Source organism: Neoarius graeffei, chromosome 7 (genome assembly GCF_027579695.1).
Source record: "Neoarius graeffei isolate fNeoGra1 chromosome 7, fNeoGra1.pri, whole genome shotgun sequence".
Classification (NCBI taxonomy): domain Eukaryota; kingdom Metazoa; phylum Chordata; class Actinopteri; order Siluriformes; family Ariidae; genus Neoarius; species Neoarius graeffei.
In genome coordinates, this window is record NC_083575.1 from 68,385,249 (window position 1) to 68,408,764 (window position 23,516).

At 43.7% G+C, this 23,516-nt stretch overlaps 1 protein-coding gene across 1 annotated transcript in view; it reads left to right on the plus strand.

The window, feature by feature from the left end:
• The window catches only part of bmpr1aa (bone morphogenetic protein receptor, type IAa), a 146,823-nt gene that overhangs the window by 106,520 nt on the left and 16,787 nt on the right, over positions 1–23,516 (plus strand). The window contains exons 4-5 of the mRNA XM_060926295.1: positions 22,593–22,758; positions 22,855–22,957. Coding sequence (XP_060782278.1) covers positions 22,593–22,758; positions 22,855–22,957 — 269 coding nt within the window. The remainder of the gene's footprint in view (positions 1–22,592; positions 22,759–22,854; positions 22,958–23,516) is intronic.

Sequence of the window (23,516 nt, forward strand, 5' to 3'; positions counted from 1 at the left end):
GATGTTGCGTTACGGAGGCATGAACTACCTGTCAAATTGGGCGGGACGTTTATTTAAAAAAAGAAAAAAATCCTTGTCTAAGAAACGAACTTAATGTACTGTTATGCGGTCTGTTCTGTCTCTATAAATTCCATGATCGATTACTTTATATATTTATCTATCTATTTGTGGTGATTTTGTACAAAAGTTGCCTTATCCTTTAATGTAAAGGCATATTCTGATGGTCATTGAGTTGTCAGAAAGTCCTGCATTCATATATTAAAGTAAGAATATTCTGACGAGGTCGTTTGAACTGTCAGAACATCCTACGCTCCTATTTTAATGTAGAAGCATATGTCAGAACGTCCTACTTACTGTAGAAGCATATTCTGACGGGGTCATACAAGTTGTCAGAACGTCCTGCGGGGTCATTTGAATTGTAAGCACGTCCTACACTCATATTTTAATGTAGAAGCATATTCTGAAGGGGTCTTTTGAATTGTCAGAACATCCTACGTTCATTTATTAATGCAGAAGCATATTCTGATGGGGTCATGTGAGTTGTGAGAACGTCCTGCGGCGTCATTTGAATTGTAATAACATCCTACGCTCATTTTAATAGAGCAAATGGTACTTGTGAATAGTGACAAAAAAACTATTAATTCTACATATTCTGACGGGTCAACTGAAGAGTCAGAGCGTCCTAGATTCATATGAATGTAAAAGCATATTCTGACGGAGTCGTTTGAATTGTCAGAACGTCCTACATTCATATGAATTCTGACAGGGTTGGTGGACGTTGTATCAATGTAGAAGCTGTTCTTTGCAGAGGGAAAAACCGCCAACTATGACTAAAAGTTAAAGTTGAATCACACTGTAGGATTTCCTGCAATGTAGGACTGCTTGACAGACATGTCTGACATCCCCTCCTACCGTAGGACGCTTCGCGGATGTAGGACCGTTTATCAGAACACCGGCCCATGCTAACCAAACTGCATGTGGGGGAAACCTACGCAGACACGGGGAAAACATGCAAACTCCACACAAAAAGGCCCCTGTCGGCCACTGGACTCAAACCCAGAGCCTTCTTGCTGTGAGGCGACAGTACTAACCACTACGCCACCCTGTCGCCCGACTTCAAACCAAAACAATTCGGCGTGGGCAAACATGGTGGACTCCGCTCTCCCACCAGCTAAAATCCAGTGGAAAAGGAAAGCCTGCCTAGTGAGTACAACTTCAAGATAAAGCAAAGTTAGAGGACGTCATTTTTCTGGACAGATGATTAAATAATTCTAGCTAGTGCTTAGCGATCTTAGCCTTAGAATGCATGAGCTCAACTCCACGGTAGCGAGTATGGAGTTATACACCTAATGTTTTGATCTTACAGTGAAAGAAATGATAACAAAAGCAGTAACAGAGAAAAGATATTTTTGTCTTTTTCACAGATCTATTTACAAATGTCAACCCCAAATTCCATCCCTGTGACTCAAAACTCTCCGAGGTCGATGCAGTCATGATGTTTTCCACGTGTCGCCATCTTGATGTGACACAGTTCCATAGTTATGCTAATTAGTTAAAGCTTCTCGCGTTTCTCGTGTCTCAGTGCGGCACGGTGGTGTAAGTGGTTAGCACGGTCGCCTCACAGCAAGAAGGTTCTGGGTTCGAGTCCAGCGGCTGGCAGGGGCCTTTCTATGCGGAGTTTGCATGTTCTTCCCGTGTATGTGTGTGTTCACTGCTTCAGATGGGTTAAATGCAGAGGATGAATTTCACTGTGCTTGAAGTGTGCATGTGACAAAGGTTTCTTCTTCTTTTGCTGTTTCTGTAGGGCCATACTGTGTACCTCAAGAGGTAGGAGAACAGTCCCAAAACAGAAAAAAACGACCCTCAGCACATCAAAATGATCGCATCTCATCCGCATGATGATCTTGCGAGACGTAGGAAAATGCCATGCACAATAAAAAATTTTCCATTTCAGATGACTTTTTAGTCAGCACCTTTATTCATAATAAGCATATACAAAACTAATACTAATAATACAATATTAACATAATAATACAAGGTCGCAAAAATGCACCAGGCTCTCAGGGTAGCTACTATAGAGATGAAAGTCTTCCGGGATTTCCCGGAATTCCGGGTTTTTAGATTTTCCATCGGATTTTTTCTGCTAATGACCCAGAAATCCGGACATTTGACAAAACTCTTGAAAACCTCTGGTTTTCCGAATAGAGAAATGTATTTTTTGGATTTTTTGCGTTCCTAGACACAGTGTAATCCTTCACATTGTCCTTGCATGGGCGCGGTCCTTAAGCCTAGGTCACAACCGGACGTACGATTTTTTTTGGCCATGCGATTTTTGGCGTTTCCCAAATCGCTGCGTTTTTTTGTTGTTTTTTGTTTTGGTTCATAGAGAAAGACGCGCGTTGGCCGTAAGTTTGTCTTGCAACCTGAAAAAAAACATAAGTGCCCGTACAGTTTGTTTGACATGACAAAGAACCTCTGCAGCCGGTCTACAGCTCAAAAATCAGCACGTCACACGTGCGCTCTCCGTGCGTTTCACGCGCGCCCTCCGTGTGCTTCTTGCGTTTTTTGCACGTAGACCGGCCGTAGGAGCACGTACGGCCGGTTGTGACTGAGAATTTAAATAGCCCAAACATAGTTCACTGATTAAAGACAGGTGTTCTTTGTTAACGGCGCGCGTGCCGGAGCTCGTTAGGCGCGCGCAGCGCGCGCCCCTTCAGGTGCACTTGCTAAGGCGTGCAGGACTGACATGGTTCTGTGCAAGCACAACACAATCGCACTAGAAAGCATGTTCAAGCTGCCAGTGTAGCTGCAGTCTTTTTAGTTGCGAATTACGAGTATTTTCTCTTGTTAATAATTCGCCATGTCAAAACAAGCAAAACTTTCCTCCTTCTTTTGACGTGAAGAGAGGTAAGCAATTATATATATAAAAATAAAAGTTGCATTTTGTGGCTTTGAAGCGAAGTTTTAGTGCCGTTTCTAGAACACAACATCAAGAAAACATGGAAGAAACAGCAATAATGGAAGCGCCGGTTTCTAAGCTGCCTAAAACTAGCAATGGTAATTATTTTTTGTTACATAATGCACTCAGGCTGCCAGTCAGTGTGAGAGACACACACACCCTGAAAAATCCCAGCTACGGCCCTGATTTACATGAGAAATTTGGTTTTCATTGGTGTGTTTAAATTTACAGACAATACGAACTAATGTAAAACAATTGGCTTCAACTCGCATAAATATGAATTGGAAATGTTTAGTTCACTTTAGCTTCTGCAAACGCACAACTCTACTAAAAGATTGATAAACGAGGCTCAATGTCCCCAACATTGGAACCTGAAAGCTTTAGGCTACGTTTACATTAGACCGTATCTGTCTCGTTTTCTTCCCGGATGCACTGTCCGTTTACATTAAACCGCCTGGAAACGCTGGGAAACGGGAATCCGCCAGCGTCCACGTATTCAATCCAGATCGTGTCAGCTCCGGTGCTGTGTAAACATTGAGAATACGCGGATACGCTGTGCTGAGCTCTAGCTGGCGTCTCATTGGACAACGTCACTGTGACATCCACCTTCCTGATTCGCTGGTGTTGGTCATGTGACGCGACTGCTGAAAAACGGCGCGGACTTCCGCCTTGTATCACCTTTCATTAAAGAGTATAAAAGTATGAAAATACTGCAAATACTGATGCAAATACTGCCCATTGTGTAGTTATGATTGTCTTTAGGCTTGCCATCCTTCCACTTGCAAGTGGTAAGTGATATGCGCTGGGATCTCACACACAGCGGCTCAGTCCCGAATCACTGCTAGTGCGCTTCACTCGTGCGCTCTGTGAGCTGCGCAGGGCCGGAGTGCGCACCCTCCAGAGGGCACTCGCTGTTCAGGGCGGAGTGATTTGGAGCGCAGGATGCCTGCGGAGCCGAGCGTATCCGTGTATTGGTGTTGCTGTGTGCACGCTAATCGTTTTAAAAACGTTAATCTGATGATCCGCTGATACGGTCTAATGTAAACATGGGCTTAGAAACTCTAACAGACCTTTACTTTTTAACAGTACTGGTTTGGGATTTTGCTGAGTTTCCCTTCAACTGTCTGATTTTTTTCAAAGTAATGAACTGTGTAGCAGGAAAATCACCGCGTTTTCTAAACGCACTCCTGAAAATTACTCATTAACTCGGGGAATTAAATTTGATATTTTTGACCTGTTAATCATTAATGTACATGAAATAAAAAGGCTTAAAAGTTATAACTTAGTGAAAATAAGTACTAAAATGCACTAGAATGCAGGGTTTTGCGTGTTGTTAAAATATTTTCGGGGGACGGTGCCCCCCCCCCCCCCCCCCCAGGGTTTTTTCCTTTGCTCCACTTTCATCTCTACTACTACTTCCAAACCCCCCCCCCCCCCCCCCCCCCTTGTAAGCATGTAACCTGTCCAATGTTTTTCTTATTCGGAAACAGATATCAACTATAGACATTGCTGGATTTACAACGATATCAAATATTAAGATTTTCTCAGGCTTGTTATGCTGAATATTTCTGAATGAATATCTCCCAAACACTCGCTTTTCCCCGTTTGATCGGCTAAAGAACAATCTAACGCGCTTAAAATATCATACGTGTTCTTAACTTTTGAACATTTTATTTATTTCTCTTATTCACTGAAGAACACTTGACATTAACATCCCATATCTTTCAGCTCTGATCTGCAGTGAGTGTGTAGTATGTAAAACATTTATACTTTTGTTGTTTTTCTTAGATAAAACGCCTCACTATATGACCATCTTGGTGTATTTAAAAAAAAAAACCTCACAAATAGCATAAAATGCAGATGCAGTATTAAAGATGTTTGAATGGAAATGAAAGTCTGCAGTCACTGCTATAAAATATCGGAATGTTTAGTGTTGGGAAATGCATTGTTTCAGGGGTTAGTGGTTTGACTACTGTTTTCAGCACAAATCATGGTTTAAAACCCGTCACAAAATGTAACCATGACAAATAAAATTACTAGACATCGGCCTCCTTCCCCCCATTTTAAAAGATGAAAAAAAGTCGAGTTCAGGATTCTTATTGAATCTGGCAACACCGAACAGGTCATTTTTGCTGTTTGAGCACACTGGTGATGAATGGTAAAAGAGCACAGAATACATTACATTTTTTTTTTTTTTTTTTTAATCGCATCACAACCAAAATGATTTGAGACGTTAGTTTGTGATCTGTTTAAGCTACAACATTGTTAGTCTGGCTAACGCGACTTCAAAGCTCTCCGAGCTATTGGTCTGGCCAAGATATTAAGCCCAACCGTTTCCCAGAGCCCGTGGTTGACCCGCCTCCCTGAAATGCCTGTTTGCTACTGGTCGAAGCCAGAAAAGGCTGTGACGAAGCTTAAACCAATCACATCACTCTTTCCTCTGACGTATGTGACGCGACGATAGGATTCTCGCTGAGCCCCATTGATTTGGCTACTAGTGGGGCTAACTGGTAGATTAAACTCTTACCGAAGCCGGTCGGGAGCAAGGCGAAAACGTCCTTCCTTTCAATAAATACCTCCAGGGCTGCTCTTTGCTCCGTTTTCAATGAGAACTTCCTGTTGAATGCTTTCAGTACAGCATGATTCTGTAAACAATCTATGGCTTCCGGTCACAGTTCTACTACGTCACTGCCTTGAACACGCCTCTACCCAGGGCCGTTGGAGATGCTTAAAGTTGATTGGCTCCCGATTTTTCCAGAGCTTGGAAGAGCTGGAGATAGCTTGCCTGGCCAGACTAATGCCGCTTTTCCACTACCAACGCGGCTGAGTCGGGCTGAGCCGTGCTGTGCTGAGTTGGGCTGAGTCGAGCTGAGCGGGGCTGTTGGAGTTGCATTTCGACTACAACCGCGCTGAACCGTGCTGGCTGGAAGTGGGTGGACACGTTGGGTGGAGTTAGCAAAAGTGGGTGGACGTCACGTGATGTCGTTAGGCGGCGCAAACAGTGACATCAGTGACCTTTTAAGCGGTAGTCTCACAACCCGGATAGTAAACAATAAACATGGAGGACATGGAGTCGTTAGTGTTGCTGGTCTTGGTGCTGTGGCTTGTTGTCACCGACAACGCCAACAGATACTGGCAAGAGCGTATAGATGAGGCGAGGCGCATAAGGCTTCAGAAATTCTCGTAATTCTCCTTCTTCCGGGTTTACGGCGTTTACAGACCCCAGCGTGCTCGCGGGGCGTGTGGGCATGTGAGGACACTCCTCCCCATCAATCAGTGCACAGGGGAGTCTCTCCTCACGCCCCTAGCCCCACTCGGCTCGGTTTGGCTCGCTTCAGCCCCACTCCAAAACCGTGCGAGTTTTGGGTGCTAAGCAGGGCTGAAGCGAGCTGAGTCGTGCTGCTCTGAGGTAGTCGAAACGCGAGCCGTGTCGGGCTGAAGTGAGCTGAAAAAGGGTAGTGGAAAAGGGCCATAAGCTCACAACAGGCCCTCGTGTTGCATCACGCTTAGGATGGGCGGGCCCAGGCTACAACATTGTAGCTTGTTGTAGTCAAAGTAAAATTGGACAAAAGCCGCATCAGGTTTGTGGGATGTTTTCCAGATGAAACGTTTTCTGTGACTGATGATAAAATCTCTCAAAATATAACAACCATTTTTCGTAATATTACTTGAAGTACCGAATGCCTGAAATGTTGGGTATAACTGGGAGTATGAACACATGTCGGTCTGAAACGTATTTGTGCGATATCCACAAAAATATAGCCATTGAGAAAATGTGGAGCGCACACGGGTGAACACGTTACAGCATGTGGTATAAACAACAAATACATGATGAAGTATATGGGAAGATTTGGAATGGGATGTTCAGTAATCAGGTGTCCACATACTTTTGGCTATAAACCTAAACCAACTATCCAGACATTTTTGGTTTATTATTTAAAGGTAGGGTCGGTGAGTTTATTTTTGAAGCATTGTAAAAAAGCCTGTCCAGTCAGATCATCCGGCCTACCTGTGTGCCCTCTGCCCATGCGCTTATTGTGCATGACCGGAGTCTTCCACAAGGTGAGGCAGATATATTGCTAAAGGTAGTGAGCTTATCAACAGCTGTGAGGACTAACAATAGCTGTGTTCATTGTTTATTCACTTTGACAACGTTGGATGTATTTTCAGTGTTCTCCACGGGCGCTTTTAAAGTGGCGCACCGCCATCCTTCCCTTGGCCAAAAAAAAAAAAAACCTTGATCAGTATACACCAAATAAATCGTAAAGTATTCGCTTTATTATTATTATTATTATTATTATTATTATTTTATGACTATTTAACATGCAGAAGACCATTAAACGAATGCATACGGGGCTACCTGAAGTGGCCACGCGATTGCAATAGAAAACCATCCGGCCGGCTGCATACAGATTTGACACTGAGCTCTGCAGGTTGAGGTCATCACTGCGTTACACTACACCGCACCACATTACACTATACTGACGCATGGTAACGCTGGAAGCTGCAGCTAGCCAGCAGCTAAATAACTTTGCGGGTGTTTGTAGCGTTATTGTGCAACGGTTACGCTTATTGTCTCTTCTGACCGTACACAGTTACAGTAATCGTATAACAGCGCGTGCGCGCACACTAGTTAAGTTCAGGTCTTTTGTTTTACGTATCTGTGATTGTGTAGGCGAGAGCTGCATTTTCCCGTTGCTTCACTGTTTGTTTACTGCAGGACTTCCGGGTTCCTGGGTCAAAGGACCCGAACTACGGAGGCCGGGGTGGCTTTGTAGTGCCAGTCTTGGTCACGCTCACCAGCTCGTGCATGGATTGCAGTGGTTTCACCCAATTAACATTTAATTATGTGTATTGTGTAAAAAAAAAAAAAGGATGCATTTATTGTAATTGGGTATTTTGTTTGAATTATAGAGATGGTTGGCATGCACTTAGACCTGAAATTGTTCTGTAAATGTATGGTTTATGCGATGTTGCTAATATAAAGTAATTGGTGTCTTCCAGTGGGTGGGGACAGGCCACTGTAGATAGTTTTCACTGACGTCACGGCATTCCGTGGAACGCCCTCCAGCCGCCATATTGTGGGGCAAACAAAGGACCATCGCCATTACCGGCTACGTTATCTCGGATGAATGTATGAAGTTATATAGTCAGTTTTCTAAAATAAAGATCAATGTCGGCAAAATCAAGCAAACGGAAGTATATAGATACATTGGACAACATCTCACGACAACGGTATGCAGCCAAACTGGCCTTGATTGGGGGAATTGACCCCTACGAAGTGGACAAAGATGCATTTTCAAGTGACTATGCAGGGCTGCCATCTGTATTGTACCCTGATATTGTGAACTATTTCGTGAATAGTAAAAGTGCCTACACACTTGACGACCTCAAAGCATACAAGTCGCTGGAGTCATACAATTATTTTGTCTGTGGCTGGGTCCCTGAAGTCCACCATATAAAACAAGTGACAGTCGTGTCCTAATTACAGCCAAGGTATGTAAACATTGGAATTTTAGAGCTCTCAACACTGCATACAAGTGTGTGTATAACATCGAGTTGATTTAAGACTATTATGAATACTGTGCAATATTACTTTGCATCGGAAAGCTGTGCACATTTGCGCGAAGCTGTGCAAATGTGCGCAGCTTTCCGATTCATTGTTGTTGTTGTTTTTTCCTCATCCTTATACTTCCTATGTTTCATGGACTGTAACGGATTTGCTTATTTAGTATTTTTAACACAGAATTTACTTTGAAATTATAATCAGACACTTCAACGCCCCCCCCCCCCCCAAAAAAAATCGGATCTGCGCAATTCAGCCGTGAAAAAGGCGGCATCCGCCAGAAGGCGCGCTGTTTGCATCCCTGCATACAGAACAGACCTAAAATGTTTTTCAAAAATGACCCTTGTGTGAGTGAAGTGACAAGTGTCAAATAGAAACGTGACAAACGAGCGATATTAAGTGTACATTACAATGTAAACATACACTCAGCGGTTCCAGTTAGGCATTCTCCAGAGATTGTTCACATGATGTTTTGGTTTCCAAAAACAAACTTAAACACAATTGATTGTTTATTTAAACAACTTACCACTTATAAAATGATCGGAGCAGACTTTGCTGTGTTTGGAAGGCTGATAATCCTTGCGGTTGATTCTCGCAAGCCATAGATTTCTCCTTTGTATGCTGAGTTTCTTTGTTTGCTCGCCTTCGTGCTCCCGTACAGTGGGGATTCCATAAAAGCTCCGCTTGACTTCATCATCTGACCTATTACGGCAGCCGTGAATACAACAGTTGTGCACCATTGCTAGCTTTAAATAGCCTGCTTGGGTTCTTTTGAAGACTTTGTACTCGCGCGTTACAATGTGTGCTCAGTCACCCGTACGGTAAGCTTGACCCGCAAGATGGCCGCCACTAGGGAATCCCCGACTCTGTGATGTCATGTGCAAACTATGTATATCTAGCCCTCTGAAGGGAGGCGGATTAGTTGGGTCATGAACACGGTCTGTTATGTCGTAGTCCTGTAATGTGCATGTAATCAGGCGGTGCAAATATAGTGCAATACAGTATTCTGTTTTGGAGACAAAGTTGTTTTTTTTTTTGAGTTGTAATAATTACTTGAACTTTTATTATTATAATTTAGTTTGTGTTAAATTTCTGCTGCTACTTTGAGAAACCGGACCCAATAAAACCTCTTGTATTAAAAGTTCTGTCTTTGGCTGTTGTCAGATGATATTTACAGCAAGTGTGTTAATTTTTTGTAAAATGATTTAGCACTTCCTATCCATTTATTGGCCAGTTTCACTGTCAAAGCCCAAAGTCCATCAGCTTCAAGGTGGCCCCCCACCAGGGCTTTGCCCCTGGACCCCGTTGGGGGCCGAGGCGGTTCCCAAACCCCTGCCACCACCTTTTTTATTTTTGAAAAGTGGAGAACCCTGATTTTTACATGTGAACGAGCCGTGAGGTATTTGGATATGACCACGTCGGGCTACGCGTCATTGATATTCACGTTGACATTAGGTAGAAGTTGAATTTTTTGGGGCAGTTATTGAAGTTTGGATTAAACCCATTCAACTTAAGTAACCAAACAGGCTAATAACTTCAAGAACACAATAATAAATAGAATAAGCTATTATTCTCTCCACATTCACTGGAATATGAGCAATCACGCACTCTGACTGGCTACTCTACTACCAAGATATCAGCTCATATACCATAAGTAAAGAAAAACAAAATGGCAGTGTGTGTTGCTGAACCAACAGAGGACGAAATAAAAACTCCACTTGACACCCCCCCCCCCCCCCCCCAAAAAAAAAAGCGCAACAAAATATGGAATGGAAGTATTTGATGGTAGGAATACATCTTTTTCAATAATTCTTATAGCATTTTCACATCGCTGTTATTTTGCTGGTTTGTTTTACATTCTAAGCAGAAATTTTGTTGGATGTTTTGTATAAAGTTTATTTATTGAATTTGCAAAAAATGCTCTGTTTCTCAAAATCCAGTGAATGTGGATAGAGTAAAAGTTATTCCAGTCAATCCTATTGTACATGGCTTATAGCTAACTTGGTGCTTTGCGCCTCATCGGCTCACGTATGACTCGATTTCGTGGAATAACTGTTAAATACATTACTACTTTTATCATAGCGGGCTGTGATTTTTCTCCACTGTAACATATTTTTTAAATATCGCCACCCCCTGGCTTTGCTTCATGAAACCCATATTGAGAGCTCTGGTTTTCAAGCAGTCAAATGCTGTTTTTCCTCGTGTCACGTGTTACTTTAAAGTGCATATCCTGGACCAATTTCGTGTGGTTTTTTTGGGTTTTTTTTGTTTTTTTAAATATGAAAGTATGTCCCTTTACACACTCATCCAGAAGGGTAATTTTGCACAAGGCCATCTGTCTACAGCAGAAAAAAATAACAAAACGTGTCTGGGGAAAAATCCCAAGAGAGTCTGGCGCCAGATTCGTGACGTCACGTGCGGAAGCGCCAGCAGGCTGCGAGAGCTTGCACGGGTTCAGTGCAGTGTCTGTGTAGACCAAGTTTAGCAGCTAGCGATTTTGCATTGAAATCTGGAATTGTCTCCTGAGCTTCTAAACCCATGGATTCATGTATCAATGCTTATCTATCTATTGTTACATAAATCATATTTTTTCTAATTACTATTATGTATTTATATATTTCTTCATTTAGAAGAGTACTGGCTACTGTAGGAGAAAGATTTCATAAGCTACACACATGGAATCTGCTAAGCAGGGTTGTATATACATTAATGTGTTTGACAGGCCCCAAGATCTCAAGCCCTGACATGCATATCCCTTGATACATGTGAAGTGTATTATCGCCCAGCGCTTTCGTGTTGTGCGTGTCAATAAATAACGTTATCCGTGTACCACACAAACACAGGAACACCTAATTTAGAGTATAGTCTCTTATTTCTTACCCTGGCAACAGTCGACTTGTGAATCGCTGATTTTCTTGGTCTTTTTCTTGGCTCTGCTTTGGTCCTCGGCTTCTGGGTGCCTCGCACAAAGCGCTCCCATTTCTCTCTCATTGTCCGGTCTTTTGGGAAGCGATGAGTACTAATCCCATCAAGATTGGTGTTGCTACACCCTCCTATGATGCATCTGTTAACCATTTTAATAATTACGTGGTGATATTGAAGAAATTTGCAGAAAACCACCAGGTCGTTTTCTCATAAACAAACCAGCGCTGACGTAGGATTCAGAAGGAAGGGTCTCGCACGTGACGCCAAGAAATCCAAACGGCAGGTTTTTTCAGAGGCGGCCCAATTCACCTCAAATGGCTTGATTTCAACTGAATTTTTCTGGTATTGCGCAAGGTAAAAAAAATTGCAGAGAATGCAGAATGTTACAGATATTTGACCAAAGTTTAATATAAAATAGGAGAATTACATTGATCTCGCTCGTGAATTTACCCCTGATATGCACTCTAAGGAGTGTGTGTGTGTGTGGGGGGGGTAGTAGTAAATGAAGAGGCTCGTTATGGGGAGGGGAGTGTGTCGTGCCAGACCTCAGACTCCACCATGACTGCAGCCGAATGAAGCCCGTGTGTGTGGGGTGGGAGGCAGTGAGCTCAGACATTTCCTGGCTCCATCCATCATGACTTCTAGCCAGTCACAGAACAGCCACTTGGCCCAAGTAAAATGTCTTCATTGGTGTCAGCTTGAAAAGCTCCATTGGCTTTTTGCTGTAAAGAGATGCTGGCCTTTCTAAACTGCAGCCATCCAAACGCTGACAGCCACATTCAGAGCTGCCCTTGATATTTAAATCAGTGCTCGTTTAGTCTATATTCAGATTCAAATTAGCTTTATGGGAATAGCAGGTACTAAGAGAGAGAAGAAAGACGCCCAGTATTCAGGAGATGTCAGTAGGATGCAGTGATTTAAGAGGATGCTCTGGAGGCTTTTTGTTTCGGGATGCTTTAGGGGTCGTCACATAGTGAGTTGGAGTTTGCACTAGTGAGGGGAAACTTGGAGGCCTTTCTGGTTTTTATTTGAATCTTGGCTCATTTGATCCTTGTCCAGATTGTTCCTGACTTGAACTTTCCGCTCAGCTTCAGTGCTGGAGTCCGAACTAATGAGTCGTCATGATCAGGAGGAGGGATTGCCTGGGCCTGGCTTCAAGACCAGTCCACCTCTTTTGTAAGGGTTATTGGCTTGTTTGATTACAGAAGTAACCTAATTTACTTTCCCTGAGTGCTTATGTAAAGTCTAGACACACTAGCTCTACTTGTGCAAATGTAGTGCACTTCAAATGCTGTACGTTGCAGGTTCATGGTTAGACCAAGTGATCTCGGTGCATATAAACGGCTCAGGACAACGTGATGGACCATATCCTTTTTTTTTTTTTTTTTTTTTTTTGGGTCCCTTGTTGTAATAATTAGTAAAATAACTAGTCAGGGTCTATTAGGCCGAGTAAAGCATTCTTCTCACACCAGCTAATCAAAAAGTAGTTTTAATCCAGTTGTGGTGTTTTGGGATGTGGGTGTATTTAATTATTTTTATTTATTGGCTTGTGTGATAGGATTTAATCGTCACGATACATTTTCACACTGTCAGTGACATACTTTATCAAACCTGATGACCTTTTATAAATGCATTTTGAGTAGGAGCTCCGGCGGCACGGTGGCGTAGTGGTTAGCGCTGTCGCCTCACAGCAAGAAGGTCCGGGTTCGAGGCCCGTGGCCGGCGAGGGCCTTTCTGTGTGGAGTTTGCATGTTCTCCCCGTGTCCGCGTGGGTTTCCTCCGGGTGCTCCGGTTTCCCCCACAGTCCAAAGACATGCAGGTTAGGTTAACTGGTGACTCTAAATTGACCGTAGGTGTGAATGTGAGTGTGAATGGTTGTCTGTGTCTATGGTGGTGTTTACATTAGACCGTATCAGCAGATCATCAGATTAACGTTTTTAAAACGATTCGCGTGCACACAGCAACGCCAATACACGATTCGCGTGCACACAGCAACGCCAATACACGGATACGCTAATCACATGACTAATTAGACGGCACGTCACATGATCCCAGTGCATATCGGGCATGCGCAAGTCACTCACCACTTGCAAGTGGAAGGATGGCAAGCGAACACCTTCTCCAGCAGATAAACTCACCTGGCTGTGATGTTCATGTTCTCACTGAGTTTAAGCGCCTGAAGGAGGTAAATAAGTTGAAATGTGTAAATAAACCTCAGTGCGGCTCAGCGCTTCCTCCTGCGCTCCAAATCACTCCGCCCTGAACAGCGAGTGCCCTCTGGAGGGTGCGCACTCCGGCCCTGCGCAGCTCACAGAGCGCGCGAGTGAAGCGCACGAGCAGTGATTCGGGACTGAGCCGCTGTGTGTGTGATCCCAACGCCAGCGAATCAGGAAGGTGGATGTCACAGTGACGTTGTCCAATGACGACGTCAGCTAGAGCTCAGCACAGCGTTTCCTCGTTCCTCAATGTTTACGCAGCACCGGATCAGATACGTAATGGATTGAATACGTGGGCCCTGGCGGATTCAAGTTGTTCCGCCTGTGGAGTCGTTTCCCGGCGTTTTAATGTGCGCGGACAGTGCATCCGCGACGAAAACGAGACGGATACGGTCTAATGTAAACACCACCTATGTGTCAGCCCTGTGATGACCTGGCGACTTGTCCAGGGTGTACCCCGCCTTTCGCCTGTAGTCAGCTGGGATAGGCTCCAGCTTGCCTGCGACCCTGTAGAAGGATGAAGTGGCTAGAGATGATATGAGTAGGAGCTCCACAACTGAACACTGGAATACATTTGTGCAAGTTGTCACTCAAACAGTACGCCAGAAGAACCTTCTTTTTGGCCTGGTATTACGGGAGACGAGCTAATTGAAGGAATCTGGAATGACTTGCATAGTAGTTCTGAACTCACTGATATTAATAGGCACAATTTGAAGCCCCGCCCACATCCTTGCATTTCACATTAACTCGTCTGGACTGGGCACAGGGCGTCCTGGCTTTAAGCTGATCGTAGGGGTGTGTATAAAAAGATTCATAGCATAAACCTTTTCATTAATATAAACGTTTCTTATGGCTCATAGCACCATTTTTGATTTTTCACTCTCTTATTAATGTACTAATGATCTTCAGCTAATTTTCCAGATACACCACACACCAGCTAGAGAGGAGAACGTAAATGTTTTAATGTGTACGCACTGTTACATCGATTAATACGATAGCACTCTCATGAAAACTGACTAATGTCTAAACAATGATGCACTGCAACAGCACTATAACAAACTCATTTATTACGAACTTTCGCATAAGCTCATGTCCCTCACCTTTTAATGACCAATGAGTCGGCGTCTTCAAAATAAACATCACTGTTACATCCATGCACATTGACCGTCGGTGCATGCAGCACCATTAGGACTAATTACTATGCACCTGTTCCAGATTAGAGCGCAATCACAGCGCACGCTTATGAGCGCTCTCTCTAAACATACAAACTTGGCGAAGTATACGTGCTGTACTTACTGTCTCACGCTACCCAAGCCTGTGTATCTGTGTATTGACTTTTGTTTTATGTATTTGGACTCTGCCTTTTGTCTTTACCTCAGCCATTCTATCTGTGCCTCACTCGACCATCACTCGTGTCACGACCCTGCCTTTGTCTTACGTTTTTGAACTGTTTGCCTGCCTGTTCATAAATACTCTTCTTGCAATTGCATCCGTTATTCGCCTGCTTATGACACACTAAGCCATGCACTCTTCTTCCCACCAGAGACAAACAATAGGTAATCAAGTCCGCAGTCAAGTTAACAATGTGTTGATGCCATAAAACAAAGGCTTAATGAACCTCGCTTAGGTGTTGATCACTATTATCGAACAGTGATCAAAGGCTTGATAAAAGGACGAAATGACTGCTGATACCGCTAAACCTCACACCTAATTAAAGCATACCAGTTTTTTTTTTTTAAATAAATACTCCCTGCCGAGCCCAGAGGCATGACACAAATCATTGTCGTTTATAACACATGAATGAACTGAATGGTGAGGGTTTAGAAAGCGGAGCGAGTCAGTGGGTGGACTTTGACAGTTATTCATCAGTAACCTCCGTCATTTCCATAACAGATGAAGAAATAATCACCTCCGTTCGTGATCCTTTAACTCGGTCAATGAACTGTGATAGTGACTCGGAAGGAGAGATTCATGATTCAGATGACTTCTTGGTATGACAAACTATTTGGATATTCCCCCAAGGAGTTAATTATAACTGGGTTTCGGTGTAGTAATAAAATGATCATTGTTGAAGCACATTTTACATTATCACCATACAGATGATGTTACACCCTTTATTACCGTCCTTAACGTGAAATGGTAGCGATGTTCACTTTTATTTTAGGCTATCGATTCTGGCTGATAAACAACTTAATCAGTGTTTTTACTTGAGACTAAAGAGGTGTTCACACGGCAACTTTTACTCCGCTGTAGCACCGGGGCTGCCCCGGTAGAGCGTTCACACGGTACAAAGTTATAGCGGTGTAGCCCCTGAACGCTGCTTAAACCGGTGCAAATCTAACCCTGCTCGGGAGGTGGTTTAAGAAATTTACTCCGGTGTAAATGCTAGTTTGCGGGGCAGCACCGATATAAAATGGGACGTCTGAACGCTACAGGGGTAGACTCACTACACGTGAGGAGAATTGATTACATACAGGCATTGCATAATTTGCATCCTGGTATTTTGCGCTTCCAAAATGGCGAATATCAACAACAACAGAACTGCGTGTCTTCCAGTGTTGCCAGATTGGGCGGTTTTAAGTGCATTTTGGCGGATTTGAACATATTTTGGGCTGGAAAACGTCAGCAGTATCTGGCAACACTGGTGTCTTCATCCACGTTGTTTTCCCGGCGCTTGGTGATGCCATGACAACCGGGAAAAGGAAGTACACTTTCACGCATGCGCATATTTAATTTCCGCATTATTACTATCGTATAGCACAGTCGCAAAAACTGCCGTGTGAACACAAGTGGGGCTGCACCGGTGCTAGCACGCTTCTCTCTAGTAAGCAGGTTTGTGACGTGTGAACGCTCCACAAAATTTACACCGGTGTAAGATATATCGCAACAAAATACATCGGTGCAGCATCGATGCAAATATGTGCCGTGTGAACACCCCCTTAAGAACAGCAAGGCAGCATTTCTGTAGTCTGGCTAACACGACAAAGCTCTCCGAGCTATTGGTCTGGCCAAGATATTAAGCCCAACCGTTTCCCAGAGCCCGTGGTTGACCCGCCTCCTTGAAATGCCTCAGTTTGCTACTGGTCGAAGCCAGAAAAGGCTGTGACGAAGCTTAAACCAATCACATCACTCTTTCCTCTGATGTATGCGACGCGACGGGGCTAACTGGTAGATTAAACTCTTACCGAAGCCGGTCGGGAGCAAGGCGAAAACGTCCTTCCTTTCAATAAATACCTCCAGGGCTGCTCTTTGCTCCGTTTTCAATGAGAACTTCCCGTTGAATGCTTTCAATACAGCATCTATGCGTGATAGATGCAGAAGCGTGAATGAAGCACTTCCGGCATAGATTCTGTAAACAATCTATGGCTTCCGGTCGCAGTTCTACTACGTCACTGCCTTGAACACGCCTCTACCCAGGGCCGTTGGAGATGCTCAAAGTTGATTGGCTCCCGATTTTTCGGGAGCTCGGAAGAGCTGGAGATAGCTTGCCTGGCCAGACTAAGCTCGCAACAGGCCCTCGTGTTGCGTCACGCTTAGGATGGGCGGGCCTAGGCTAGCATTTCTGTGCTCCCCAAAGCTGCAGCCAAAGGATCTCTGATGTACCCCAAGTTTGGCCATCTTCATATCCTAAAAAGAAAAGAGGGGGAAAAAACCCCAAAATTGTTTATTAAAATCTATTTACCTGCCTGACACTTTCTGGCTCCACTTTGCACTACTTTTTAATTATTTATACATCGATTTTGTCTTTTTTTTTAATGTCCTATTTCTAAAAGCCCTTTTGAATGACCTTTGCGTGTGAAATGTGTTGTATGAATAAAGCAGCCTTGCGTTTCCGACTGCAGGTTCACTCGTGCTGGAGGATTTGCATTAGGTAATGATTAGTTAGGCTTCTTGCACAAGGTGTCTACAAAACCATGGCCCTTTTTATTGCCCTGCCTTTGAGCTCTGTCCATCGCATTGTGTTTTATGTGTGCGTGCACAGCAAGCAAAGTTATAAAATGAGCTGAAGCACAACAGAGGCCCTTTTTATCTCCCTCAGTCTCAATTTAATCACTGAGCCCTAATAAAATTAGCTCCATGAGTAGAATTCAACCAGAATTCCAGATCAGCAGCAGCAACACATGGATGGAGAAACCGGGGGGGGGGGAGAACCAAAGCAGACAGGCTAGTAATGAGATCTGAGCAGTTTACTGGAGGAGCACAGCGCCGTGTTGCTATGCCTCCGAGCTCTTCGTAGAGCTGTTTAGGGAGTGATTTGCTGTCTTACTGACATGTCTGGACTGGAAAGACGAGAGTGAAGTCATGCTCCAGAGGAAGTGCCTGCAAGTCTTACACGCACACGCAGTTCTTGTGTCAGACTGCCATCTCAAAAGGGGTGGGGGGAGTAGCACGAAGGCTAACGGAGCAGGAGGTGAGGTTTAGCTCAGCAGAACAGGACTGTAGTGGTGTTTACGTACATTAGACCGTATCGTTGTCGTTGCAGATGCACTGTCCGTGCACATTAAAACGCCGGGAAACGACTCCACAGGCGGAACAGTTTGAATCCGCCAGGGCCCACGTATTCAACCCAGTACGTATCTGATCCGGTGCTGTGTAAACATTGAGGAACGAGGAAACGCAGTGCTGAGCTCTAGCTGATGTCGTCATTGGACAACGTCACTGTGACATCCACCTTCCTGATTCGCTGGCGTTGGTCATGCCGCGTTGGTCATGTGACGCGACTGCTGAAAAACCTTCTCCTCTTTAGTCCCAATGACACGGCGTCCCTGATTTCCATAAAGAACTTCAAATTTTGATTCTTATGCTCACTCGCTTGCTCTCTTTCTTTCTCTCTCCTCTGTCACACACTCTCGCTCACTCAATCTCTCTCACTTTATGTGCTTGCAAGTGGTGAGTGACTTGCGCATGCCCGATATGCACTGGGATCATGTGACGTGCCGTCTAATTAGTCATGTGATTAGCGTATCCGTGTACTGGCGTTGCTGTGTGCACGGGGAACGGTTTTGTTGCGGGCACAGAAATTGTGTGTGTACGCGAATCGTTTTAAAAACGTTAATCTGATGATCCGCTGATTCGAAATAATGTAAACGGGGCCTGTGTGTGCTCACTAGTACGGAGATGGATATGACTGAAGATGAGGTCATGTACTCGTGCTTTACTCTGTAGTGAAATTACAGCCACTATAAGTCATCATTGGGTCGATACACAGTTATAAATTACACTGTCGTGCTCTAAGGGTGTCGGATCTAACCAAGTAAAACATAACTCTTCAGGAAACGTGTGAGATTTGATATTGTGAATGAGAAATGTATTAAGAATGAGTTTGTCTTGGATTCAGTGAGTGGATTAACATAGTGTTCCAGGTATTTCAGTGCTGTTTTGGTTTATCCCACAGCCATGCTGAATTCTCTGATTTGATTCTGGTTAGACGTTATTGATTAGTTTTCTGTAAGAGTTGGTATAATAAATGAGTAATTGTTTGTATGGTAATGATTTTCTATAAGAGGACCATTTCATTTATGGAAGGAGTCTTCAGTGTCGGTGCTTTGTAACAATCGGTTTCCCATCACAGGAAAGTATTCAGGGTTCAACAGGCTGTCAGTCTGTCTTATTCACTTCAAGAGTAAAAATGGAGGATGTTGAGGGAACAACTGTATAGACCCTTTTCACTCGCGTGACCTTCGTAAACGCGACCGCCATTTTGGACATGAAGAAATAACGGTTTATGGCACAGACCCTTTCGGTTCTCGCTCATCTAGCTGCTACAATGACTGCTTAGACTGCAACAATAATACCTAACACACATTTAAGTATCCGTCGTAAAGACGTGAAACTCGTCGAGTGACGAGTGTGTTCATTGATAAGCTAACACAATCTAAAAGTAGACATACCATCACACTGCCCTGGCGCTGTGTACAGTTTACCTTCTATGGTTTGTGCACTCACTATTTGCCATTACTTTCTCCAACCCAGTGTTCGAACTATGCCGATATTTTCGGGGGGTCCCTTTTTTTCCCTTGGGGGGGGTGCTTGCGCTTGTCTCAGAGCGCGGATCTCCAAACACATGAGAAGCCTATCTTGCGCACATATCACGCGGACTCCACACCTCCACACACGCATCGCGTCTGAAGTCATAACTCATCAGGGGAAATCGTGTCCGCATTGGCATGTTCAAAAAACAGCCTCGCGTCAACAATGATACCACACGCAAGAAAAAAAAAAACAGTCAGGCTACTCAACACATCTGATCCACAGCAGCACCAAAGCATCACTGGAAATCATGTCAACAACCAATCTTCCATTTCAACACGCGTCAACAAACAAATGGCACCACAAACATGAACGAATCGGTCAGGCTACCGATTCCAAACCCACAGCAGACGAATAATTAAATGCATCTTACCTTAAAGCAGAATCGACCACAAAGGAAGTCTGTTGGCACACTTCCTTTCTACTAGTTTGTGTCCCCAACCTGGCAGCAGCAGTCGTTGTCATATCGGTTTATTTTATCTTGGATGTAAACACAACACTTCGGATATGCAAATGCTTCCCGTTACACACGATTGCTATGTCAATAAACATCATTTTGCCAATATTTTAGAGACCATCCATCTTCTCCGTCGGTCAGCATCTGTCGGGATCCGATAAAATGATAAATCTTGCCTTGTGTGTTGATGGTTACTACATCCAGGTGCACAACAATATAATGGCATGATGGAAGTCTTGCTGAAAGTAAAAACTTTCTTTGATGGCTATATTCCTTTCGATGCTTCGCTGTCGTTCCTCGTTGTTGGCTGTGGTAGACTACTGGTAGCTCATGTCCAAAATGGCGGCCGCGTTTGTCGTGACGTCACGTGAAAAGGGTCTATAGGTGTTAGTTCCTGTTATCAGGTTATAACTTGTTTGCAGATGTTCTGCAACATTTAACTATATTTAGATTTAAAAAAAAAAAAAGACCTGTTTATTAATAAATTAGATCTTTATTGTTGGCAATTTGCTGTGGTATAAAAAGAATAAAACACTTCAGGACCTGCTGTCATTTGGAAAATGAGCAACTTTGGGACTCCACTCCATTGTTGATTTTATTTATTTATTTTTTGTATAAAGGCACTTCCTGAAGTTTTATTCCTTATATAAAGGAGTTTGTTTTATTGTCAATTTATTTATAATTTGTCTCAGCATCACTGATTGCACCTTTTACCGTTCAGTTTTAAATAGCAAAGGATTTCAGAACACTGGAGGTGCACATCTTCAGAAATGAACAGTGTGTGTGATTGCGGCGGAATGAGCTTGTGAGAACTAGAATTTCATGCTAAATACACTACCGTTCAAAAGTTTGGGGTCACTTTGAAATGTCCTTATTTTTGAAAGAAAAGCACTGTTCTTTTCAATGAAGATCACTTTAAACTAATCAGAAATCCACTCTATACATTGCTAATGTGGTAAATGACTATTCTAGCTGCAAATGTCTGGTTTTTGGTGCAATATCTCCATAGGTGTATAGAGGCCCATTTCCAGCAACTCTCACTCCAGTGTTCTAATGGTACAATGTGTTTGCTCATTGCCTCAGAAGGCTAATGGATGATTAGAAAACCCTTGTACAATCATGTTAGCACAGCTGAAAACAGTTGAGCTCTTTAGAGAAGCTATAAGGTGGTGTTTACATTAGACCGTATCCGTCTTGTTTTCGTCGCGGATGCACTGTCCGTTCACATTAAAACGCCGGGAAACGACTCCACAGGCAGAACAACTTGAATCCGCCAGGGCCCACGTATTCAATCCATTACGTATCTGATCCGGTGCTGTGTAAACATTGAGGAACGAGGATGCGCTGTGCTGAGCTCTAGCTGACGTCGTCATTGGACAACGTCACTGTGACATCCACCTTCCTGATTCGCTGGCGTTGGTCATCAAATCAAATCAAGTTTATTTGTATAGCGCTTTTAACAATAAACATTATCGCAAAGCAGCTTTACAGAATTTGAACGACTTAAAACATGAGCTAATTTTATCCCTAATCTATCCCCAATGAGCACGCCTGTGGCGACGGTGGCAAGGAAAAACTCCCTCAGACGACATGAGGAAGAAACCTCGAGAGGAACCAGACTCAAAAGGGAACCCAGCCTCATTTGGGCAACAACAGACAGCCTGACTATATAATATTAAGTTATTGGTCATGTGACGCGACTGCTGAAAAACGGCGCAGACTTTTACTTCCTGCTATTTGTCCCGAATCACTGCTCATGCGCTTCACTCACGCGCTCTGTGAGCTGCGCAGGGCCGGAGTGCGCACCCTCCAGAGGGCACTCGCTGTTCAGGGCGGAGTGATTTGGAGCGCAGGATGCCTGCAGAGCCGAGCGTATCCGTGTATTGGCGTTGCTGTGTGCACGCGAATCGTGTATTGGCGTTGCTGTGTGCACGCGAATAGTTTTAAAAACGTTAATCTGATGATCCGCTGATACGGTCTAATGTAAACCCCACCTAAAACTGACCTTCCTTTGAGCAGATTGAGTTTCTGGAGCATCACATTTGTGGGGTCGATTAAATGCTCAAAATGGCCAGAAAAATGCCTTGACTATATTTTCTATTCATTTTACAACTTATGGTGGTAAATAAAAGTGTGACTTTTCATGGAAAACACAAAATTGTCTGGGTGACCCCAAACTTTTGAACGGTAGTGTATATTTGCCAAAATAGCTGCTATGAGATTGCAGACATTATTACATGGAAAATCTGACCAGATAAATATTTTGGCTCTGCCCTGCCCCCTAGTGGATAGAAATATTAATCTGGCAGATTGATGCACAAGTGTGTAAGCACTGCTTGGTGTGTCCTCACACGGGGTAGTTTTGCGTCAAGTGTGGCAACTACTGACTGCTTGTTGTTGCTGCGGTTAGTTAAATGTGCTCTGCTGCTGTTCCTACAGCTGGTCAGAACCCGGACCATGTGCTGCAGGGGGCCGGCGGTAAACACAGCTCGGACTCCAGAAGACCAGCTCCGGGTTCGACGGTGGAGCCTGAGGATGCGCCACGTTTTCTCAGCTGTTACTGCTCAGGCCACTGTCCAGAGGACGCCAAGAACAACACCTGCATGTGAGTGACTGCCACTGGGCTCAGTTTGAAAGAACCAAAAGCCCTAGGTGGCAGAAAATGTGTCCTAATGTTGACATGCCTTGGGTGATGTTACAGAACAAATGGCCAGTGCTTTGCCATCATTGAAGAAGACGAAAATGGAGAGGTGTTTTTAAGCTCTGGCTGTATGAAGTATGAAGGCTCCCATTTTCAGTGCAAGGTAAAGCTACAGGTTGTTGTGTATTAACTAGGCATGTAATAATATGCAGGATGTTTCAAAAAATGTGGTGATATTTGAGATGTAAATATCCCAGAAACTACAACCCCGATTCCAAAAAAGTTGGGACAAAGTACAAATTGTAAATAAAAACGGAATGCAATGATGTGGAAGTTTCAAAATTCCATATTTTATTCAGAATAGAACATAGATGACATATCAAATGTTTAAACTGAGAAAATGTATCATTTAAAGAGAAAAATTAGGTGATTTTAAATTTCATGACAACAACACATCTCAAAGTTGGGACAAGGCCATGTTTACCACTGTGAGACATCCCCTTTTCTCTTTACAACAGTCTGTAAACGTCTGGGGACTGAGGAGACAAGTTGCTCAAGTTTAGGGATAGGAATGTTAACCCATTCTTGTCTAATGTAGGATTCTAGTTGCTCAACTGTCTTAGGTCTTTTTTGTCGTGCCTTCCGTTTTATGATGCGCCAAATGTTTTCTATGGGTGAAAGATCTGGACTGCAGGCTGGCCAGTTCAGTACCCGGACCCTTC